Source organism: Hipposideros armiger, unplaced genomic scaffold (assembly GCF_001890085.2).
Source record: "Hipposideros armiger isolate ML-2016 unplaced genomic scaffold, ASM189008v1 scaffold_1323, whole genome shotgun sequence".
Classification (NCBI taxonomy): Eukaryota; Metazoa; Chordata; class Mammalia; order Chiroptera; family Hipposideridae; genus Hipposideros; species Hipposideros armiger.
The window spans coordinates 25,507-44,957 of NW_017732673.1; the positions used below are offsets into that span (position 1 = coordinate 25,507).

Below are 19,451 nucleotides of genomic sequence, written 5' to 3' on the forward strand. Positions count from 1 at the left end.
GGTGGAGCTCCAGTCCTCATCTCAGAAGGAAAAGGAAAGCTCAGTAGCTCCATCACTTCCTCCAGTCCCTGTTCTAAGATTCCCTTTTCTGTGAATCTCTACTCCACAGCACAGCTTGGATACAGGATGGACAGGGCATGCCAACATCTGCATGCCCCTTTCACCTGGCACCATCACGACCCTTTCTTTTGAGCTTTCCTGCCCCACAACCTCAAAGAACAGCTGAGGAATGCAGCTAATTCCACCCCACCATGGGGCACGTGGGTAACACCAGAAGTCCCAAGGAAAGGTTTCCTTTAGGCCACAAATGTGCTTCCTTGCCCCAGGCACAGCCACCATGCACCCTCTGCCCTGTGTGACCTTATACTTGGGGTGTGGAGGATGCATGCCTGTGCAGCTGGAGTAATGGACGAGTCACATGCACCATGCTGAGCTATAAAATCACATGAGCTGAACTCCAAGTGCAGGGACAAGAGCAGGCCCCGTTTGGTGGTGTCCAGGGAAACTATGAGGAGATGGGGCCTTCGCTGACCACTGATGGACAGGTAGGAACCAGAGAAAGAGCCCAAGTAAGGTTCAGGGTATGAACACAGGGGCAAAGCACTAAGAAACAAGGGGCACAGGTGTGAAATAATACAGATCAAGCAAAGACTGAGGGCGGGGAGGCAGGAGAAGGTAATGTTGGAAGACCATAAAGGGCTCTGAATGCCAGAATAACAAGTGAGGTTCCTCCCCCACCCCCACAGGAAGCAGAAAGTTGTGGATTCTGTGCAGACATTAGGAAATTAGAAATAAAGCCCAAAGGGATTAACTGGCGTTTCCTGACAGGGAAAACCCTTGGGTGGGACTGGCACTGATCCTGGCCCTGGTGGCAAATGGGCTGGAGCAGAGGGATGCTCTATGGAGAAGGTGGGGCACAGGCAAAGCGGAGACAGGGCACTGAGCAGAGCGGGGGTGATAGGTGGCACTCCGGTGCACTCCCTTCAGCTGAATAGGTGACAGTGCACACACACTGTGGGCTCCTGGGCATGTTTGTTTGCAGGGTGAATGAGAAATGGGGCTGGTGATTCAGAGAGGCCTGCAGGTGGAAGATTTGGGAGCCGAGTGAGAGTAGGTGAGAGTTGGATCTACAAGCATGGGTAGAAGGGAAGAGAGTGCGGAAGACGTGCCAAGCGCCTGTTGTAAAGTGGAAAGAGGGATACAAGCCCTGAGGAAAGGGGCGTTCAGAGGCATCGGGATTAATCAGAGCAGGACGTGGACAATGAAGGGGGACAGGAGGCCCCCAGGTGTGTTAACACTTGCATCACTGCCAGCCTTCAAATATAGACTTCATGGGGGTTTCCACACTGCAGGGAGCAGAGAGGTCAGGGCCCAAGGGGACAGAGAGTCAGAAACAGCAAAGATAAAGTGTTTTTATGAGAAGCAAAGAAGGCCCCCAGTGAGAGGCCGATGGTCCTTGTTCAGGCTTTGCTCAGGATGTGGAGCCTGTGCATGTGGCAAGACAGTGACCAAAAGTCTGAAGCCAGTTAAGAAGTAAGTTTGTGGCAGGAATTGGGGAATCACATTACCAGAGTCAAGACGTGCGAAGAAGGGAAAAAAAAAATCTAGAACTGTTCTTTCCATTTTTTGGTATTTTTGAAAGTTTTCATAATAAAATGGAGGAAAAAAACATCTAGAGATTTTTCAAATAAATAGTTCTTTTCAAAATCAACAATGCTTTCAGTGCCCAGACTGAACGTTTTGATCTTAATGCTAACAAGAATCAAGAGGATTTGGGGGTGCTTACAGTGTGTGTCTGGAGCTCCCAGACAAAGGAAGGCAAAGGAAGAGGCTGACCTGAGTCTTTGAGTCGGGCCTCAGCCAGGGGAGGGCCCCGGAGCGTCTCAGGTCTGCCATGCGGGCGTTGAGTTTGTGAGCGAGGATGATGGTGAGGGGCATGCACTCTTCTGTCTCATCAGTGGCGTAGCCGAACATTAAACCCTGGAGCAAGGCAGAGGGCCGAGGGAGCAACATGCACTTTAGACACAGGACCACGCTCTGCAGATCTAAAACTCTGCTGCTCTCCAACCCATACTGGGTGCCTCATGCATGCAACGTGTGCACTGAGCACTTGTGGAAGGGAAGGCACAGTCCCTGATGCCCAATGCTCTAGGAGGGGCAGACGAGCCCAAATTGGCATCAGTGATCACAGCCTTCCTCAGCCGGTGGTGCCCTCAAGTCGCTGCCCTGAAGCAGGGATGCCCAGCTCATGCGAGGCACGTAACCCCTGGCATTCCTCTGGGATGAGGGGCCACCCCCCAGTGTGATCATTCGTTATTCAGGCACCCATCAGGGCCGGCGCCAACACAAGATGCACTGCACTGAAGCCCTGGCACAGCGCTCCCGCTCGGTGTTCCCGTACCTGATCTCCAGCACCGACATCCATTTCATCTCTGTCTAGGTGGACACACTGTGCAATATCTGGAGACTGCTGCTCCAAAGCCACCAGCACATTGCAGGTCTTGAAGTCAAAACCTAAGGAAAAGGGAAAGCAGGCCTGAGTGGGTGCACATGTCGGACAGAAGTGGCCAGGAGCTACCCGGGGGACTGTTCTGTTCCTGACATGGCACTTAGTGACGGCGTGGGTGGTCTCTAACTAGTGGGATCTGTCTGGGCCCAGAGCTGAGGCCCAGGATGGGGAGGGCCATGCATCCTTACCACCATGTGGAACTCTTCAGTCAAAGAGAATCCTCCATCGTGCATTTCACTGTATTAAATTATACCTTGATTAGAAATATATAGCCTACACAGAACTGCAGTCTAAAAATCAGATAACAGCACAGCTGCTCTGGCTGAAGAGCAGGTGAGTGACTCCTGGCCCTGCCCCCACGGCTTCTCCCAGATGCACCTCGCAGGACCCAGGTTGAAAATCACTGCACTGAGTGAAAACCCAGGGTCCTTCTATCACTGCCATTTAGAACCCCAGGTGCAGGCCTAATCTAATTACAGATGGTCCCAAACATATGATGGTTTGACTTACGATTTTTTGACATTATAATGGTGCCTAAGTGATACCCATTCAGTAGAAACTGTTTTGCAGATTTTGAATGTTGATCTTTTCCTGGGCTATCGATATTTAGTACGATACTCTCTTGTGATACTGGGCAGCATCAGCGAGCTGCAGCTCCCAGTCAGCCACATGATCACGAGGGTAAACAACCCATACTCTACTGTGTATTCGTGGTGTTAGGTGATTTTACCGAACTGTAGGCTAATGTAAGTGTTCTGAGCATGTTTAAGTGGGCTAGGCTAAGCTATGATGTTGTAGGTTAGGTGTATTAAGGGCATTTTCGACTTAACGATACTTTCAGCTTATGATGGGTTTGTGGAGATGTAACCCCATCATAAGTCAAGGAACATGTGTACTAAATGTACTGAACAAATACATTGTACAGGAACTATCCAGCAAGGCCCCCAGGGCCACAGTTCTCTGATCCCAAGATGTGATCCTGAGAGCCTGGAGACAAAGGCAAAAGCCACACCTCTGCCGCCTATCTGCCCATCCCCATAGCTCAGGCACAGAGGTGGGGGCTGGTCGTCCCCAGGCAGGGGGCAGCAGGCTGGGGACTGGGCCAGGGAAGTCTGGGCCCACAGCAGCCCAGCCTAAGAAGCCCCAGGAGGGAGTGCTGTGCAGAAAGCACATTCTTCTCCCTGTCGGCCCTCCAACTGTGCAGGGCTCAATTGTAAGGACTGTGTGAATGAGGAACCAAAGTGTACAGAGGCCCTATCACAAGGTCAAGTATGAGTGTCATGCTGACCGTCATCTTCTTTCTAGTCTATTCTCTTACCCATGCTGCCAGAGTGGGATTTCTAACACAAACAAAGAAACAAACACAGATCCAATCTATTGTTTATTTATATGCATCAAGTGGGGCCATACTGCCAAATAAAGTAAAAATGAACTCCTCAGTTCCACTCAGCCCCTGTGAGCTGAACTCCTTCAGCCAACGGAACTTGGGTTTAGTCTTAAACATGACATACTCTTCTACCTCCACTAGGTATCTCTGCCTACAATGCTCCTCCTCCAACCCACTCCTCATCTCCACACCCAAATCCAACCAGCTCTCAGTAAATGTTCCTGAACCCTCCCACAGCTCTTCCTTGCACACTATGCCACCGACTCCCTGCTGGGCACCTCATACTGCATCAATCAATGCCAGCCAACGTCCCTACTCCAGGGACATCAGGTCACCTCTGTCCTGTGCTGCCGCCTGTTCCCAGTGAATGCTTTTGAATGCCAAACCAATGAACAATCTTTAGAGAGCTGCCACGGGCTCACCAATTTTGCATTTTGCCTAATCAGCCTAAGTAATGAATCTTCTTAGTGCTGAAAAGCAAATCAAGGGCTTCAAGTGATTTGGAAAAACGGAAATTAGGGGACTAAGGAGAGAGGCAGGGCTTGGAAAGGGCAGTGAACTCAGTGGGTGTGCTTCAAAGAGCAGTGAGCAGTGGTGAGCTGGAGGCCTTGCTACTGCGTCCATCGCAGTGCACGGTGGCCCTTTTGGCGTAGGCACACGGATCAGCTCGGCATATGATGTTCGCGGCAGTATTTCGAAACACAACGTGACCAGTATGCCAACATCATGCGGTCGACACATGATAATGGCGGCAACTTCACGTGGTAAACACGTGATGATCGTGCAAATGTCACATGGCCTGCACGTAAGGATCACGTGAACACAAAGTGGCTGGCGAGTGACTATCGCAAGAACGTCAGCGGCTGACAAATGATGATCGAGTGAAAGTTACACAGCCAAAAGGTAACAATCCTGCAATGTCAGGCACTCAGTTCTTTCCAGCTCTCACCCTCACCTGACTGCAATGCTCCTCAATTCCTGTCAGGGCCTGTGCCCCTTCCCTGGGTTGGTTCTAGGCTCCCACACTGCCTGCCACTGGGGTCAACCTGGGCCAGCCTGCCTCCTTCGCCTACGATCAGGAGCAGTTCTGGACCGAGTCATCTTTTTGTCCACAGTGGGAAGCAGCACAGTTTAGCAGAAAGCACAGGAGTCCCAAATGGCGGAGCCACTTACTAACTGTGTCACCTTATGTAAATCATTTATATCTCTAAGCCTCAGTTTCCTCATCTGCATAAGAGTACAACAGAGTTCCTCAAACGATGAAGATGACACACAACAGAGACCAGCGCTAGTGACCTGCAGAGGACATGTCCCCAGTAGAGAGCAGCTCCTCTTACTCAGCTTCGTTCCCTTCCAAAGCTCCAAGAAGGCAGGGTCTTCAACAAGACCAGGGCCAACAGCAGATGCACATGGCGGGTTCAACAGGGCACTGTCACCTGGACTGCCATACTGTTGCCAGAGACTTTGACCCCTGGTCCCTGACAGGTGGGCCTAGGAATGTCCCCCACCCCCCAGTGCTTCCAGAAGACCGGGAGCCTCAGGTGGGACTCAGCACTGAGGGCTCTCTCAGCGGAGACCAGTATGTATTTCAGGCCCGGGGCCCGGCCCTCACCCTTGGCAGAGTCGTCATAACCAATATGCTTGATGGCGTCTCTCACCACCCGCTGGTAGTCCACCATGGCCGTGGAGGTGATCTCCCCACACAGCAGCACCATGCCTGTCTTACACACCGTCTCTGGAAGGGAAGAAGAAAAGGCAGTGGCCACGTGCAGCACAGGGAAGCTCAATAGCTAGACCTCTCCCATGCTGATAAAGAGACTCACAGGAAGCTTACCAGGAATGGATTTCAGACAGAAAATAATAATGCTAATAACAGGAGTAAATTTCAGCACAGTTGCTGACCATCTTCAAATGCTGCCTGGAGAACTATGCTTGGGAAAGAACTGGTCACACCTGAATTTTCATATCAAGTACTTAACTCCTCGTATGATCTTGAACAATTTGTTTGGCCTATGTCTGTTTCCTGAACTGTTAGATGAAGATAATAATAAGACCAGATTAAATGAGACAATGGTTGTATGTAGTTATCATAAAGAATGCAGTCAACATATGTGAGGCTCTCCTGTCCCCTGTTGCCAAAACTCCACTGGAGGCTTTAGGGAGTGGGATCCTGAACAAAGACTCAAGGCAGGCCAACCTTCTCTCCAACTATTAGCAAAGATTTCAGGGTGAAGTCTGCCTTCAGAGGGGCAAGGGCCCCCACAGTCCTCAATGCAGGGGCCAGGGTGGCACTGGAGAGGGAAACATCCACCTGTGCAGCAGGCAGGACAGGGTACTGATAGTGAGAATAGCAGGGCTCTGGTCTCCATGCTGGGCACCCCTAACCCATGACCTTGGCCAAGGCCCTGATTCAGCTGCATCCATGACCCCTCAGTAAAGTGAGAGACCTAGACCTAATCACCTCTGCTGTGCTGAGGGCTTCAACACAGATAAAGGGTTCAAGCTCAGCCCACTTGGGTCTCCTGCAGGAAGGGCGCAGGTGTTTCTTACCACAGGCCACCTTGGCATTGGGGTCCTGCCTGAGATGGGCATCCAGCACTGCATCACTGATCTGGTCGCAGATCTTATCTGGACGAGAGTGAACATGTGTAAGAATCACAGAGACGTTAGGGATAGCAAACTGAAACGTTAAAATAATTAGATATTTTGTCAGTTTACATGTCAAATCTGTCTAACAATTCAGGAGACTTTTTTAAATATAAGAAGTTAGACATTTTTATTTCTTCCTGCTTCTAATTTTGGATGATGTATCAAGTCATAGAATTCCCTTAAAAAAGAAACATGTTACAAAACCAGTTCTAAGAGTATAAAACAATTTCTCTCTCTCCCTTCTCTCCTAAGAAGTCTCTCATTCCGCAACATATTCCCTTTAAACCTAACATCTAGAAAAGTCCTAGATATAGAAATTAAAATAGCTAATAACATCATTAAGATTAGGTGCCAAGATGTAAAATCAGACGGGACAAAAGGATGCATTGTACCGCAGGCTCTATAAGGTGCAATGCACGGTGTATAAACCACCACACCCAGTCCCACGACCCCACCCAGAGGATTCTATAAGAGAACCTCCACATACCATTGCTGCTTTGCAGAACATCTCCATAAGCAGCTCCCAGATAATCCCCATGGTCACTCAGAAGGCTAGATACCTGGGTTTGACCTCCTCAGTCAAGGTGGGACTGACAAGAGTTCAATATGAGCTGGCATTTGACCTTATTCTATATTTGCCTTAAAAACTCTATATGGTTCAGCACGTGGACCAATGCATGTCGTTGTGGAAAAATTCACTCTTGCTTTGGGGTCATGTGAACTGTCAATGCTCACAAATTCAGAAATAAAAGTGACATCTATGTACACATAATATATCTTATTCAGTGTTCAAAATACCCATAGAGTCTGTTCTTAATAGGTTAATAAGGTTTTCTTCCAGTTTATTGAGATATAATTGGTATACCAAAAAAAATCTACATATAACTAATGTGTACAATTTGGTGAGTTTGGACATATGTATACACGTGTGTTACCATCACCACAGTCAAGCTAATAAACATATGCATCATCTCCAAAAGGTTCCTTGTGACCCTCTTACTTTTTTAAGTTTTAAAATTAAGAATCCAGATCCAGAATCAAGCAGTTTTGCTCTCAAAAGTGCCCATTAGGTTCTGTAATTAAAAATGTTAGTCTGTCATTAAAGGTGAAATCCTCGATCTTTCCTTCAGAAACTGCTGTTAAACATGTAGCTGAGTTTTTCTATCTCTCCTCCTGCCCGTGGCAGACCTGGTTGTAAATCCCACTTTGTACACATCCATAGCCACTGCACATCCCTACCAATGAAGGCCTCCTGCTGCTCAAATATGCACTTTGGCCTACCAATCAGGGCTTTGACCATGGATGACTCTGCTTACTTAAAGGACACAAGTCACATGTTCCCAACACAGGGAAATGGGATAAGAGATATTAGGGATAAAGCTGGAGTTGAGCAAGGGTATGAAGATAGCTTGGCAGACTCAAACAACATCTAACGAGGCCCTTCTGCAACTGTTTCTTTAGGTTTTTGAAATTTCTATCGTTATCACTTAGTAGCCTTAAGATAGCCAATAGTTGGTTTTCTTGGAAGTTGAAAAAGAAGCATCAATTTTATCTTTCTGGTGGAGAGGTATTCAGCCCTCAAATGAGAAGCAGAAAGTCACCAAGCCTTGTCAGAAACTGACTGACTTACTGGGACAGTTAATTTATAGTGGAAGTGAAAGGAGAAACCTGAAGGTCTGCCATTATTAAGTAGACAAAACATCCAAGTGGTTGGCTGAAATGTCCATGCTCTGTCCATTGAGCTCACTGCTGTGTGTACGATGGGACTATTGGCTGCTGCGTGCCAAAGTACCTACTTCCTCCAGGTGGAGCAAATCCTAGCCTATAGATGGCCTTCATAAGCCATGGAGTTTTGCAGAATGTCCCAGACATAACAAAAGATTTGAGGTTACAAGTACTGTAAACCTAGAAGCTTTATAAAGTTATGTACAATGAAAGAGGCTATTTACATTGAATCGGGTTAAGTCACATACAAAATCCAGGTTAAGCCAAGGTTTCTCAACAGCAGCACTATTGACATTTGGGACTGGAAAATTCTTTGTTGCAGGGGGATGGTCTTGTGTATTCAGGATGTTTAGAAGCATGTCTGGCCTCTATCCACTAAATGTCAGTATCACTGCCGCCGCCACCACCACCACCACCATCACCACCACCACCACCACCCCCACCTCAATAATCATAACAAAAATGATACGAAACATAATGAAATGCCCTTGGGAGAAAGGGGACAAAATCTTCCCCAGCTGAGAACCAGTGGCTAAAGCATATGGAAAGTGTAGTGCCTTGAGATGTCTAAANCACCACCACCACCACCACCACCACCACCACCACCACCACCACCACCCCAGTTGTGAAAACAAAAATGTTTCCAAACATTATGAAATGCCCTTGGGAGAAAGGGGACAAAATCTTCCCCAGCTGAGAACCAGTGGCTAAAGCATATGGAAAGTGTAGTGCCTTGAGATGTCTAAAGCTGAGTTACAAGGTATGAAAGTTAAATCTCTTTGAGAAAGAACAAGGATGAAGACAATGAAAAAAAGGTAGACTTGGTAATAAGTTACCCAAAACTTCAAATACTTCAATGAATTTTGAAGAAGTGCTTTTAAATACATAAACCAGTGTGTCTAGCCCCCAGGGATTTCTTAGAACAGTGGTTCCCAAAGTGTGGTTTCCACACCAGCAGCAGCATCTCTTGGGAGCTTAGTAATAAAGCAAATTCTTGAGCCTCACCCAAGAGCTACTAAATCAGAAAGTCTAGGGGTGAGGCCCAGCACTCTGTTTTACCCTGAAGTGTGAGAACCACTGTCCTAGAACTTGAGGTTCTGATCATGGTCTTCACTGTCACCATGAAAGGCTCTCTCATTTCCCCATATCACAGTCCACCTACCTTTCAGGGACAAAAAAATGCTTGAATTTTCTTTCTCTTCAGGAAGGCAACTGTAATTCTCTTAGAGAGCATAGCTGAGACTTCCAGGACCTAGAGATCTATCTCAGCACCTCTTAGAATGCCTTGTTGTCCATTTCTAAACTACACATGCTTTACATGCAAAACTTAGTGACTACACAGTCTTGAGGGAACCTTCTCTGTTGACTTAAGTTGCTCATTGATAATAAATTAAAGTTTTACTCAAAAAAATATGTAAAATATTTATATCTGATGATACATTTTATATGTATGGTATCTTTAGCCAACCAGCTGCATGTTCTCCGTTGCGGCTCCACCATGCTGAGGTGCTGGTGGTGGCAGCACGGACCCTTGGCTTCATTAACTTACAATTTATCATTTGCATAATGAGTGACTGTTCTATAAAACCGCAAATAGACTAAAAAATACCTCACATTGTTCCTCCAGAGATCCTTTATAATAACTAACACAGATTGTTTTAAGACCTCTAGGAAAAGTGACTCCCTTGGTACAGGTCGCCATCGATCCAGAACAACCTACTTACCTGGGTGTCCCTCTCCTACAGATTCCGATGTGAACATGAAGGCTCCTTCTTCATTTAGAGAATGGTCACACAAGCCATCCACTGGTCCATTCATCTTTTCACACTTCTCCACTCAGTTTCTTCAAGGCAACAATTTTAATGTTGTGACTTTGAGGGTTTTTTTTCTTTTTCTTTTCTTTTTTTCTTTCTTTCTTTCTTTTTTTTTTTTTTTTTTTTTTTTTTTTTTTTTTTTTTTTTTTTTTTTTTTTTTTTTTTTTTGTTCTTTAAACCCAACAGGCTTGTCTGGCAGAACCACAGAGCTCACTTCTGCCTAACTGCCTGCGAGCATCCAAGAGTAAGGTGAGGATGGGTGAGAAGGGAGGGACTAAATATAGATGTGTAACTCCCTCTGACTGGTCAGAGCTTGCTCCTGAGTGACTCCTATATATGGAAAAGTGAAAGTGCCTGCATAATCATGAGAGAAAATTGGAGAAGTCCATTTCCGGGGCGGGGGAGGGGGGGCTTCTTACCTTGAGGAATTTTAGTCCTTAGCTCTGATTTCCCAAGCCCTAAGCATCTGGTCAGTGTATGGAAAAGAAGACTGTATAGATTCTGCAAAACTGAAGATCCTTTGGGATTTTGCTTCAGCTCTGCAGCTAATCTCCATATCGCTCCAAGGTTAACATCCCACGTTGGGGAGGGGAGGGAGGGCGGTGGTTACCTAGGACTAAGACAGGCAGCAAGAAACTCTTCCAGAGATATGCTTGGGCTAAGATTGCAACAGAGTGGCCCTTGCTGTTGGGTGCCTCCTCCTTGCCCACACGCTGTCCGGGTTGTGCACTTCTTCTACCACCCTCTCAGTGAGAGCATGCACCTGTATCCTGAGTCAGCTTAGATATTATACAACAGATTCTTTTTAGAGGAAAAGCTTTTGAGTCCACATTATTTTGCTAATAGAAATCACCTAAACTGTCAACTTCTTTAAGACGTTGGCAGTCACATTAAGAAACAAGATGTTAAAAAAGTGTCTGGAAAGATTACAGAAAACAATGTTTTTTGGAAAAGGACTCTTGAGAGACAGATTCATTGCAGGGAAATTGTCATAGTTCAGTTTCCCAAAGCTTCCAGAGAATAAAATAAATTATTCAGTTCTATATATGTGATAAACATTCTGCTCATGAAACTCCTGCATTATTTTTGCTTTGACCAAGAAAAGAAGTAGACAGGATTATATCTTTAACCAGTTCATGCACTAAATGACAGCAACTCTCACTTCATTCTCTCCCACTTGCAGATCTAGCTGCATCCATGGCCCAAGGAACAATAGGGAATTGAGATCACAGAGAATGAGAATGGGTGGAGAAACCAGTTCCTACTAGAAAGCAATAAAAAGTAATCAGCCAAAACCTGGTGAATCAAAGACTGGACTGTGGGAAGCAAAAGGTAGGATGTAATAGCCCCAACTAACAATTCTGGTGACCAAATCCCCCCTGTACTTATAACATGAACATTTAAAATTTTTTTCTGAGGCGCCAAACCTTGTGTTTTGCAAGTTGATCAGCATAGCAGTGCTGTCCCTCCAGCAATTAAACTATATTGAAGTGATCTCTTCTGGAATAAAGTTAGAGATTTTATGTATACGTATTTAATCATAGGCATTTAACGAGTGAGCTGGAATGCTTAGGTACACACTGCTGAAAATGCAGAGAGGAAAAGCCCCCTGGGAAAGGATGGCAATATGAGGAATCAAATAGGGACTTTAGACGATATAGCCTAGTCCTTCCTAGCACACAGGAATCTTGTTTGCACTTAAAATATTTCAACATCTCTGTCCCTTTATAAATTTCTTCTGGGTACATTGGTTCCAAACCTGGAGGCAATATGAGCTAATGTTTAATGTGAACTGCAGAACTAGGTTACCCTAACAGTTAGAACTGTAGCCATTACGTTCTAAATTTGCTTTAAGAGCAAGATGAAGTTTAAGTATCAAGTACTCATCAAGGTTTGGAGAGCTAGCAAAAAGTCGGAAAACAAAGCAGCCTAACTGCCCTCTGAATTCCAAAATAAATAACAGCATCATGGAGTGGAGAGGCACTAGGTGGGGTGGGGGAGGGGGTGTCCTGTACAGACAAGTGGCACTTTCAGAAACACACCCAGAAGGGTTCTGCAGCCTGGACACAAATTCAGAGTGAGGGAAGGATCTTGAAGACACCTAGTTCAGTACCCATCTCATGTCTGAGTCTCATATGATGTCCCTACTAAATAAATCCTAGGCCACCTTATATTCCTTCAGCAGATAAATGTTAACAAGAAGTACACCACGCATGGAGGTTGGGTGCAGGCTTCAGGCTCGAGTCCCAGTTTTGTGTCTGTTCTACTATGCATCCTGGGGTAGGTTTATAACCTCTCCAGGCTGCAGTTTCCTCATCTGTGTAAAGCAATTAAACAATCGCGTACCTACCTCATAGCCGTTGTGAGAACTAAATGAGATCATTTGGGTATATGAGTAATAAGCATAGTGGCAGCACAGAATAAGAATTTAATGAATATTACCTATTATTATTATTAATTATTATTATTAAGCATATTCTATGTACATATACATGAGTTTTTTTCTGAACAAAAATAGCTCATCGTATGCAGGCATACCTTGGAGATAAGGTGGGTTCAGTCCCAGACCACCACAATAAAGTGAGTATCACAATAAAGTGAGTCCTAATCTTTTTGCTGGTGGAGGTATTGCCTTCAGTTTGCAAAAAAAACATAACATACTGAGGCACAATAAAGTAAAGTGCAATAGAACAAGGTTTGCTTGCATATGTTATTTTTCATCTTGCTCTTTTTCTCACAGTATGCTATGGTCCTCTTTACACATCTCTACACACAGATAGACCTCATTTTTTAGTGTTTGAACAATATCCTACAATAGGGTGTACCATAAATTATTGAACCATTCATTCCCTGATGCCTATGTTCAACTTCTCTGTTTAATATCACTGTCATGCTGCTGTGAGGATGCTTAGTCACTGGCATGCTTCTGTGAAAAGATAAAATGCAAGGCCCTGACAATGCCGAACTAGCCAAAAGACGTGCATTTTGTAATAAATGTTTACCAGTTAGATAAAAGAAAGAGCATTTCCAATCAAGAGTTAAAATCATAGCTTTCCTCTGCCCCTTCAGAAAGAACTGGCAGATCTTGGCAAAGATAGACTTGAACACACAAGGACTTTGTTGTCCTAATTTGCCATCCTAAACTCAAAGCCTCCCTTACGCACAGGCTGCTCTCCCTTACGCATAAGTTGTCCTAACACCATCCCCCAGCCCCGCTGACTACCTAAGTCCAATTCAATGTGTCAAAGGCCTGCAATTGACCTCACTTCCATGTAGCAATCTTTGAATCTTCACTCACAAGCCTCTGAAGAAAAAACTTGGCTTTGCAAATAAATGACTTTTAGTCAGATTTACCTCTGATGGGTTTCTGAATGTAAATTACCAGATGGAAGACTATGGTTCCAAAATGTGGTGTATGTAAGCCACACAGAGCAGTTTCATGAGGGAGCTCTGAGGGCACCTGATCCCAGGTAACAAACACCATGAGGCAGCAGAACTATTGGGAAGCACCTGGCTGGATGGTGCCTTTCACCAGCCCCTACACTGCCACGCCTGACGGCTATGCCACAAGCAAAAGGTAGGGCTAAGACCCTGGATGCAGAAGCAGAGTGTGCATCCACCTCTTAAATGCTGTTTAACTACAAACTTTTACAAACTTTGGCAAGAAGCTTCTGTAACTTAAATAGCATAACAACCACATGGATTATTTTCAAGAAGATTTACTTCTTTGCCCTCATTGATTTAAGCACAAACTTTCCCCCATATGTCATCCTGGAACATGACTTATTTATGAAAGAAATATAAAATCGATTCAGACTGTACATTTTTAAATTTTTAGGTAATTTCAGTAATATCTTCATTCAGTAAAGTGATCAGCAGTGATCTTCATTCAGTAAAAAGTTCAAATAGCACCCCATCTACAAAAGCTGTTCTGAACAGGAAAAAAGAAATGTGGAAAGGCTTCATAGAAAGAGCAGAACTCTGAGCTGGGCCCAAAGGAATTACAGGGCTTTAAAAGGCAGCAGGGAGACAGGAAGGCTCAGTGCAGGGTTGGGGGGATAACTGCACAGAGAGATGGAGGGCTGGGAAGCCAGACAAGCCAGGAGCTGGGACCCAGAGCAATAAGTAGCCCTGCAGAGGCAATTGGAGTTTCTGTCTGACAGGAAAATCCAAGCTTCCAAAATCAGAGACAAGAGTTAAAGTTTCTGCCTTGGTCCTGGAGTAACATGAAGAGGAACAGACTCTGAGATGTTCACATAATATAATGCAAATCCTTTTATGCATTGTCATTTTTCAAAACTTTTCTTATTAGAATCATCCCTTCCCCCAAACATACATAATCCCGACTTCCAAGGCTTGAAATCCTGGAGGTTATTTCAATTTCTGATCCTTTGCCATCCATATCAAATTTCCCACAGAGCCTGTCCTCAATTCCTTCTCAATGGTGCCTTAGAATTTTCCCCCTCCATTTCCATGTCCACAGATAGTCACCTGTGCACCCATCCTTGTCTTCTCAAGTATGAGTTAGGATTCAGCCTTCCACGCCAACATAACCAGAAGGCAGTGGAATGACATAAGTATTAACAGAGAAATCAGGAGATCAAGATGGAGGAGTAGATAAACACTGTGCCTGCTTCCTTCTGTGAACAAATTAAAATTACAACTAAATTATAGAACCAACCCAGAGAACCATCTGAAATCCGGCTGAACAGAAAGTTTATAAGTAAGGATATAAAGAAGCCACATCAAGCCTGGTAGGAGGGGCAGAGATGCAGAACTGACTAACCCCAAACCTCCGTGTGGTGGTTGAAACTAGGAAGGACATCTCGACTACAGAGGTTCCCTCCAGAGGAGCAAGGGACCCCAGCCCCACATCGGCCTTCCCAGCCCAGAGTACTGGTGCCAGGAAGAGGTGCTCCCACAACATCTAGCCGTGAAAAACAGTGGGGATTCTGACTATCTGGGTGGGAGAGAAGATGGCAGGAAACCCAGACATCCTCTTAAAGGGCCAGCACACAGATTCTCACTCGCAGGCACTCACCTTGACCTCCAGCAGAAGGACAGTAAATCAGGGTGTGTTAGAGATGTATGGGGGGGCAGACTGAGTTGTGTTGCTTCAGGTTGAGGGCAGAAGGAAGTCACCATTTCCCCCACAGTGGGGCACCATCTTTCCTGTGTTGAACCCACCCTCACCACGGCCAAATCTGAATCTGATTGGTCTGGTGAGCTCCAAAACTCCACCCTGCTGACTCACTGGGACTCTGGCCCATCCAACTCCCCCAACACCCAAGGCACTTTCTCCAAGAGCAGCCATCCCTGCCCGAATTTCACTCTTTCTTGGAAAACTATCAGAGTCCTTCAGACCCCAGTTGGGCAGCGACTGGCCTCGGTGTGCTCTGAGACTTGCTGAGTAGCTTCAGGCTCAGTGCCAGCACCAAACCAGAGTCTACATTAACCTGGTGACCACAAGTCTTCCCACTTTGGTGACTCCCTGAGACCCTGCTTCACCCAACTTGTGTACCACACAGGCTTTATCGGTGGCTGAACCTTAAAGGAACTGGCAGGTGGAAGTCGGCCTTGGGGTGTCCTGGATTTGGATTTTGCGGAGCTACCCCAGGCCCAGTACTGGTGGCAGCCATCCTCGGTTCTCAGCGTGGCCTCTCCCACGCACCTCCAGGGTTAGCACAGGCAGAGAACAACTGCAGATTGCTTTGTAGCTCCTACCAGGTAGTCACTGGCCAGTTACAGGCAGTGGGTGACCTGGACCTGCACCAGAGCCCCTCACAAGAGGCTGCAGAACCAACATATTTGGAGGTTGGCTTCAGACCAACCTCCAAATTAGCAGAGCACCACACAATTAGCCCCACAAGTGGCACATCCAAAGGGCAGTCTCACAGCCACCAGAGCCCACTGGGGCCAATCCCACTCAGTGGGTAAGCCTCCTGCACAGCAGCCTGTAAGCTGTGGATGAGGCCAAACCCCACAGAAAATCAGCCTGAGGGTCAATCCCACCCACTGATGTGCCAATAGCAACCAAGCCTCAACTATAACAAGAGGGCACATAAAACCCACAAAAGGGGCACATCTGGGGCACCCAGTGCAGGTGACCAGAAAGACTGTGTCACTGGGCCCCACAGGGCACCTACTACATAAGAACACCTGGCCAAGACTGTGGGACATAGCAGATCTACCTAATACATAGAAACAAACAGAGAGGCAGCCAAAATGAGGAAATAAAGAAATACATCCCAAGTGAAAAAACAGGAGACAACTCCAGAAAAAGAACTAAACAAGATAGAGGCAAGCAACCTACAAGATACAGAGCTCAATACAATGGTTATAAGGATGCTCAAGGAACTTAGAACTTCAACAAAGATATAGCAAGCATAAAAAAGGACATAGGGGGCAGGCCAAGTGGCACATTGGTTAAGAGCTGTCTTGGAATGCCAGAGGGCCCCGGTTCGGATCCCACATATGAGGGCCAGTGACACTGCCCTCTACAGCTAAGATGCTGAACAATAGCTCAACCTTGAGCTGGGCTGCTGTGAGTCACTGGCGACAGCGTATGCTGCAGCGGGTTGCCATGGGCTACCGTATGTAGCCAGCAGCCAGCATGAGTGGCCAGCAGCCGCAGTGAGCAGCCGTCCAGAAGCCGGCGACTGATCTGCCTTGCCCGGGACAAGCGCAATGATGGTGCCAACTTGGGCCAGTGAAGCAATGTCCTCCACAACTAGACTGAAGAACAAAAGGACAGCAACTTGTCTGTTCCCCTTCCCTCAATTTCCCAATTAAAAAAAAAATCTTTAAAAAAAAAAAAAGGACATAGGAACCATAAAAAATAACCAGTCGGAAATGAAGAATACAATTACGGAAATGAAGAATGCACTAGAAGGAAATCACCAGCAGACTAGATGAACCAGAGGATCGGATCAGGGATTTGGAAGACAAGGTAGCAGAAAACACGCAACAAGAACAGCAGAAAAAAAAAAAAAAGCTCAGTAGGAGGCTGCAGCTGCAGAGGAACCAGCCCAGGAGAAGCTGCAAAGATGCTGTCCGTGCACGTTGCTGCGGCTGTGGCCCACACCCTCCCTCAGCGGGCTCCAAAAATGCTTTGGGGTCATCTTTCATTGCTGCAAGGAACCTCCATGCCACCAACACTCGTCTTCAGAAGACTGGCACTGCCGAGATGTCCTCTACTCTTGAAGAGCGCATTCTTGGAGCTGATACCTCTGTTGACCTTGAAGAGACTGGGCGCGTCTTAAGTATTGGTGATGGTATTGCCCGTGTACATGGGCTGAGGAATGTTCAAGCAGAAGAAATGGTAGAGTTTTCTTCAGGCTTGAAGGGTATGTCTCTGAATTTAGAACCTGACAATGTTGGTGTTGTCATGTTTGGAAATGATAAAGTAATTAAGGAAGGAGATATTGTGAAGTGAACGGGAGCCATTGTGGACGTTCCAGTTGGCAAGGAGCTGTTGGGTCGTTTAGTAGATGTCCTTGGAAATGCCATTGATGGAAAGGGTCCAACTGGTTCTAAGACCTGTAGGCGAGTTGGCCTGAAAGCCCCTGGGATCATTCCTCGAATCTCTGAACAGGAACAGATGCAGACTGGCATCAAGGCTGTGGATAGCTTGGTGCCGACTGGTCGTGGTCAGCGTGAGCTAATTATTGGTGACCGACAGACTGGCAAAACATCAATTGCTATTGACACAATCATTAACCAGAAACGTTTCAATGATGGAACTGATGAAAAGAAGAAGCTGTACTGTATCTATGTTGCTATTGGTCAGAAGCGATCCACTGTTGCTCAGTTGGTGAAGAGACTTACAGATGCAGATGCCATGAAGTACACAATTATGGTTTCAGCTACAGCTTCTGATGCTGCCCCACTTCAGTACCTGGTTCCTTATTCTGGCTGCTCTATGGGAGAATATTTTAGGGATAATGGCAAACATGCTTTGATCATCTATGACGACTTATCCAAACAGGCTGTTGCTTACTGTCAGATGTCTCTGCTGCTCCGCCCCCCCCACCCCCCACCCCGGTCAGGAGGCCTATCCTGGTGATGTGTTCTACCTACACTCCCGGCTGCTGGAGAGAGCGGCCAAAATGAACGATTCTTTTGGTGGTGGCTCTTTGACTGCTTTACCAGTCATAGAAACTCAAGCTGGTGATGTGTCTGCTTACATTCCAACCAATGTCATTTCTATCACTGATGGACAGATCTTCTTAGAAACAGAATTGTTCTACAAAGGTATCTGCCCTGCCATCAACATCGGTTTGTCTGTGTCTCATGTTGGATCTGCTGCCCAAACCAGGGCCATGAAGCAGGTGGCAAGTACCATGAAGCTGGAATTGGCTCAGTATCGTGAGGTTGCTGCTTTTGCTCAGTTTGGTTCTGATCTTGATGCTGCCACTCAACAACTCTTGAGTCGTGGTGTGCATCTGACGGAGTTGCTGAAGCAAGGACAGTATTCTCCCACGGCTATTGAAGAACAAGTGGCTGTTATTTATGCCGGTGTAAGGGGCTATCTTGATAAACTGGAGCCCAGCAAGATCACAAAGTTTGAGAATGCTTTCTTGTCTCATGTTTTCAGCCAACACCAAGCCCTGTTGGGCAGTATCAGGGCTGACGGAAAGATCTCAGAACAGTCAGATGCAAAGTTGAAAGAGATTGTAACAAACTTCTTGGCTGGGTTTGAAGCTTAAACTCCTGTGGATTCACATCAAATACCAGTTTGGTTTTCCCGTTGTTTCTTTTAGTAATCAGTTCCATTTGTAAAAGGATTACTCTCCTACTCCAGATGTACAGAAATCACATTAAAAATAAAGGTTCCATATTGCTTGGTGAAAAAAAAAAGAATTAAAAAAAATGAGGATAGCTTAAGAGACCTCTTGGAGAAAATCGAACATCACAAATTCACATCATAGGAATACCAGAAGGAGAAGAGAGAAAGCAAGGGAGTGAGAATCTATTTGAAGAAATAATGACTGAAAACTTTCCTAACCTGGCAAAGGAAATAGACATACAAGCCCAGAAAGTGCACAGAGTCCCAAAAAAGATGAACCCAAACTGGCCCACACCAAGACACATCATAACTAAATTGGCTAAGGTTAAAGACAAAGAGAGAATCCTAAAAGCAGCAAGAGAAAAGCAGTTAGTGACCTACCAGAGAGCTCCCATAAGACTGTCAGCTGATTGCTCAACAGAAACGTTGGAGACCAGAAGGGATTGGCAGGAAATATTTAACGTGATGAAAAGCAAGAACCTACAACCAAGATTACTCTAGCAAGCAAAGCTATCACTTAGAATCAAAGGACAGATAAAGAGTTTCCCAGACAAGAAAAAAACTATAAGAGTTTATCAG

The 19,451-nt window shown here is 45.9% G+C and overlaps 2 protein-coding genes across 2 annotated transcripts in view; one reads left to right on the forward strand and one right to left on the reverse strand.

Moving 5' to 3' along the window:
- The window catches only part of MAT1A (methionine adenosyltransferase 1A), a 16,300-nt gene extending 5,887 nt beyond the window's left edge, over positions 1-10,413 (reverse strand). Inside the window, exons 1-5 of the mRNA XM_019633502.1 lie at positions 9,995-10,413; positions 6,447-6,524; positions 5,509-5,631; positions 2,402-2,514; positions 1,837-1,980 (exon numbers count right to left, since the gene is read on the reverse strand). Coding sequence (XP_019489047.1) covers positions 1,837-1,980; positions 2,402-2,514; positions 5,509-5,631; positions 6,447-6,524; positions 9,995-10,088 — 552 coding nt within the window. The 5' untranslated portion in view covers positions 10,089-10,413. The remainder of the gene's footprint in view (positions 1-1,836; positions 1,981-2,401; positions 2,515-5,508; positions 5,632-6,446; positions 6,525-9,994) is intronic.
- Positions 10,414-17,115: 6,702 nt separating this feature from the next.
- On the forward strand, positions 17,116-18,943 carry LOC109377222 (ATP synthase subunit alpha, mitochondrial-like). The gene is given in 3 exon segments (XM_019633497.1): positions 17,116-17,179; positions 17,182-18,113; positions 18,115-18,943. Coding segments are annotated over 3 exon segments (1,659 nt in total). The 5' UTR covers positions 17,116-17,130; the 3' UTR covers positions 18,793-18,943.
- The last annotated feature ends 508 nt before the right edge of the window (positions 18,944-19,451 follow it).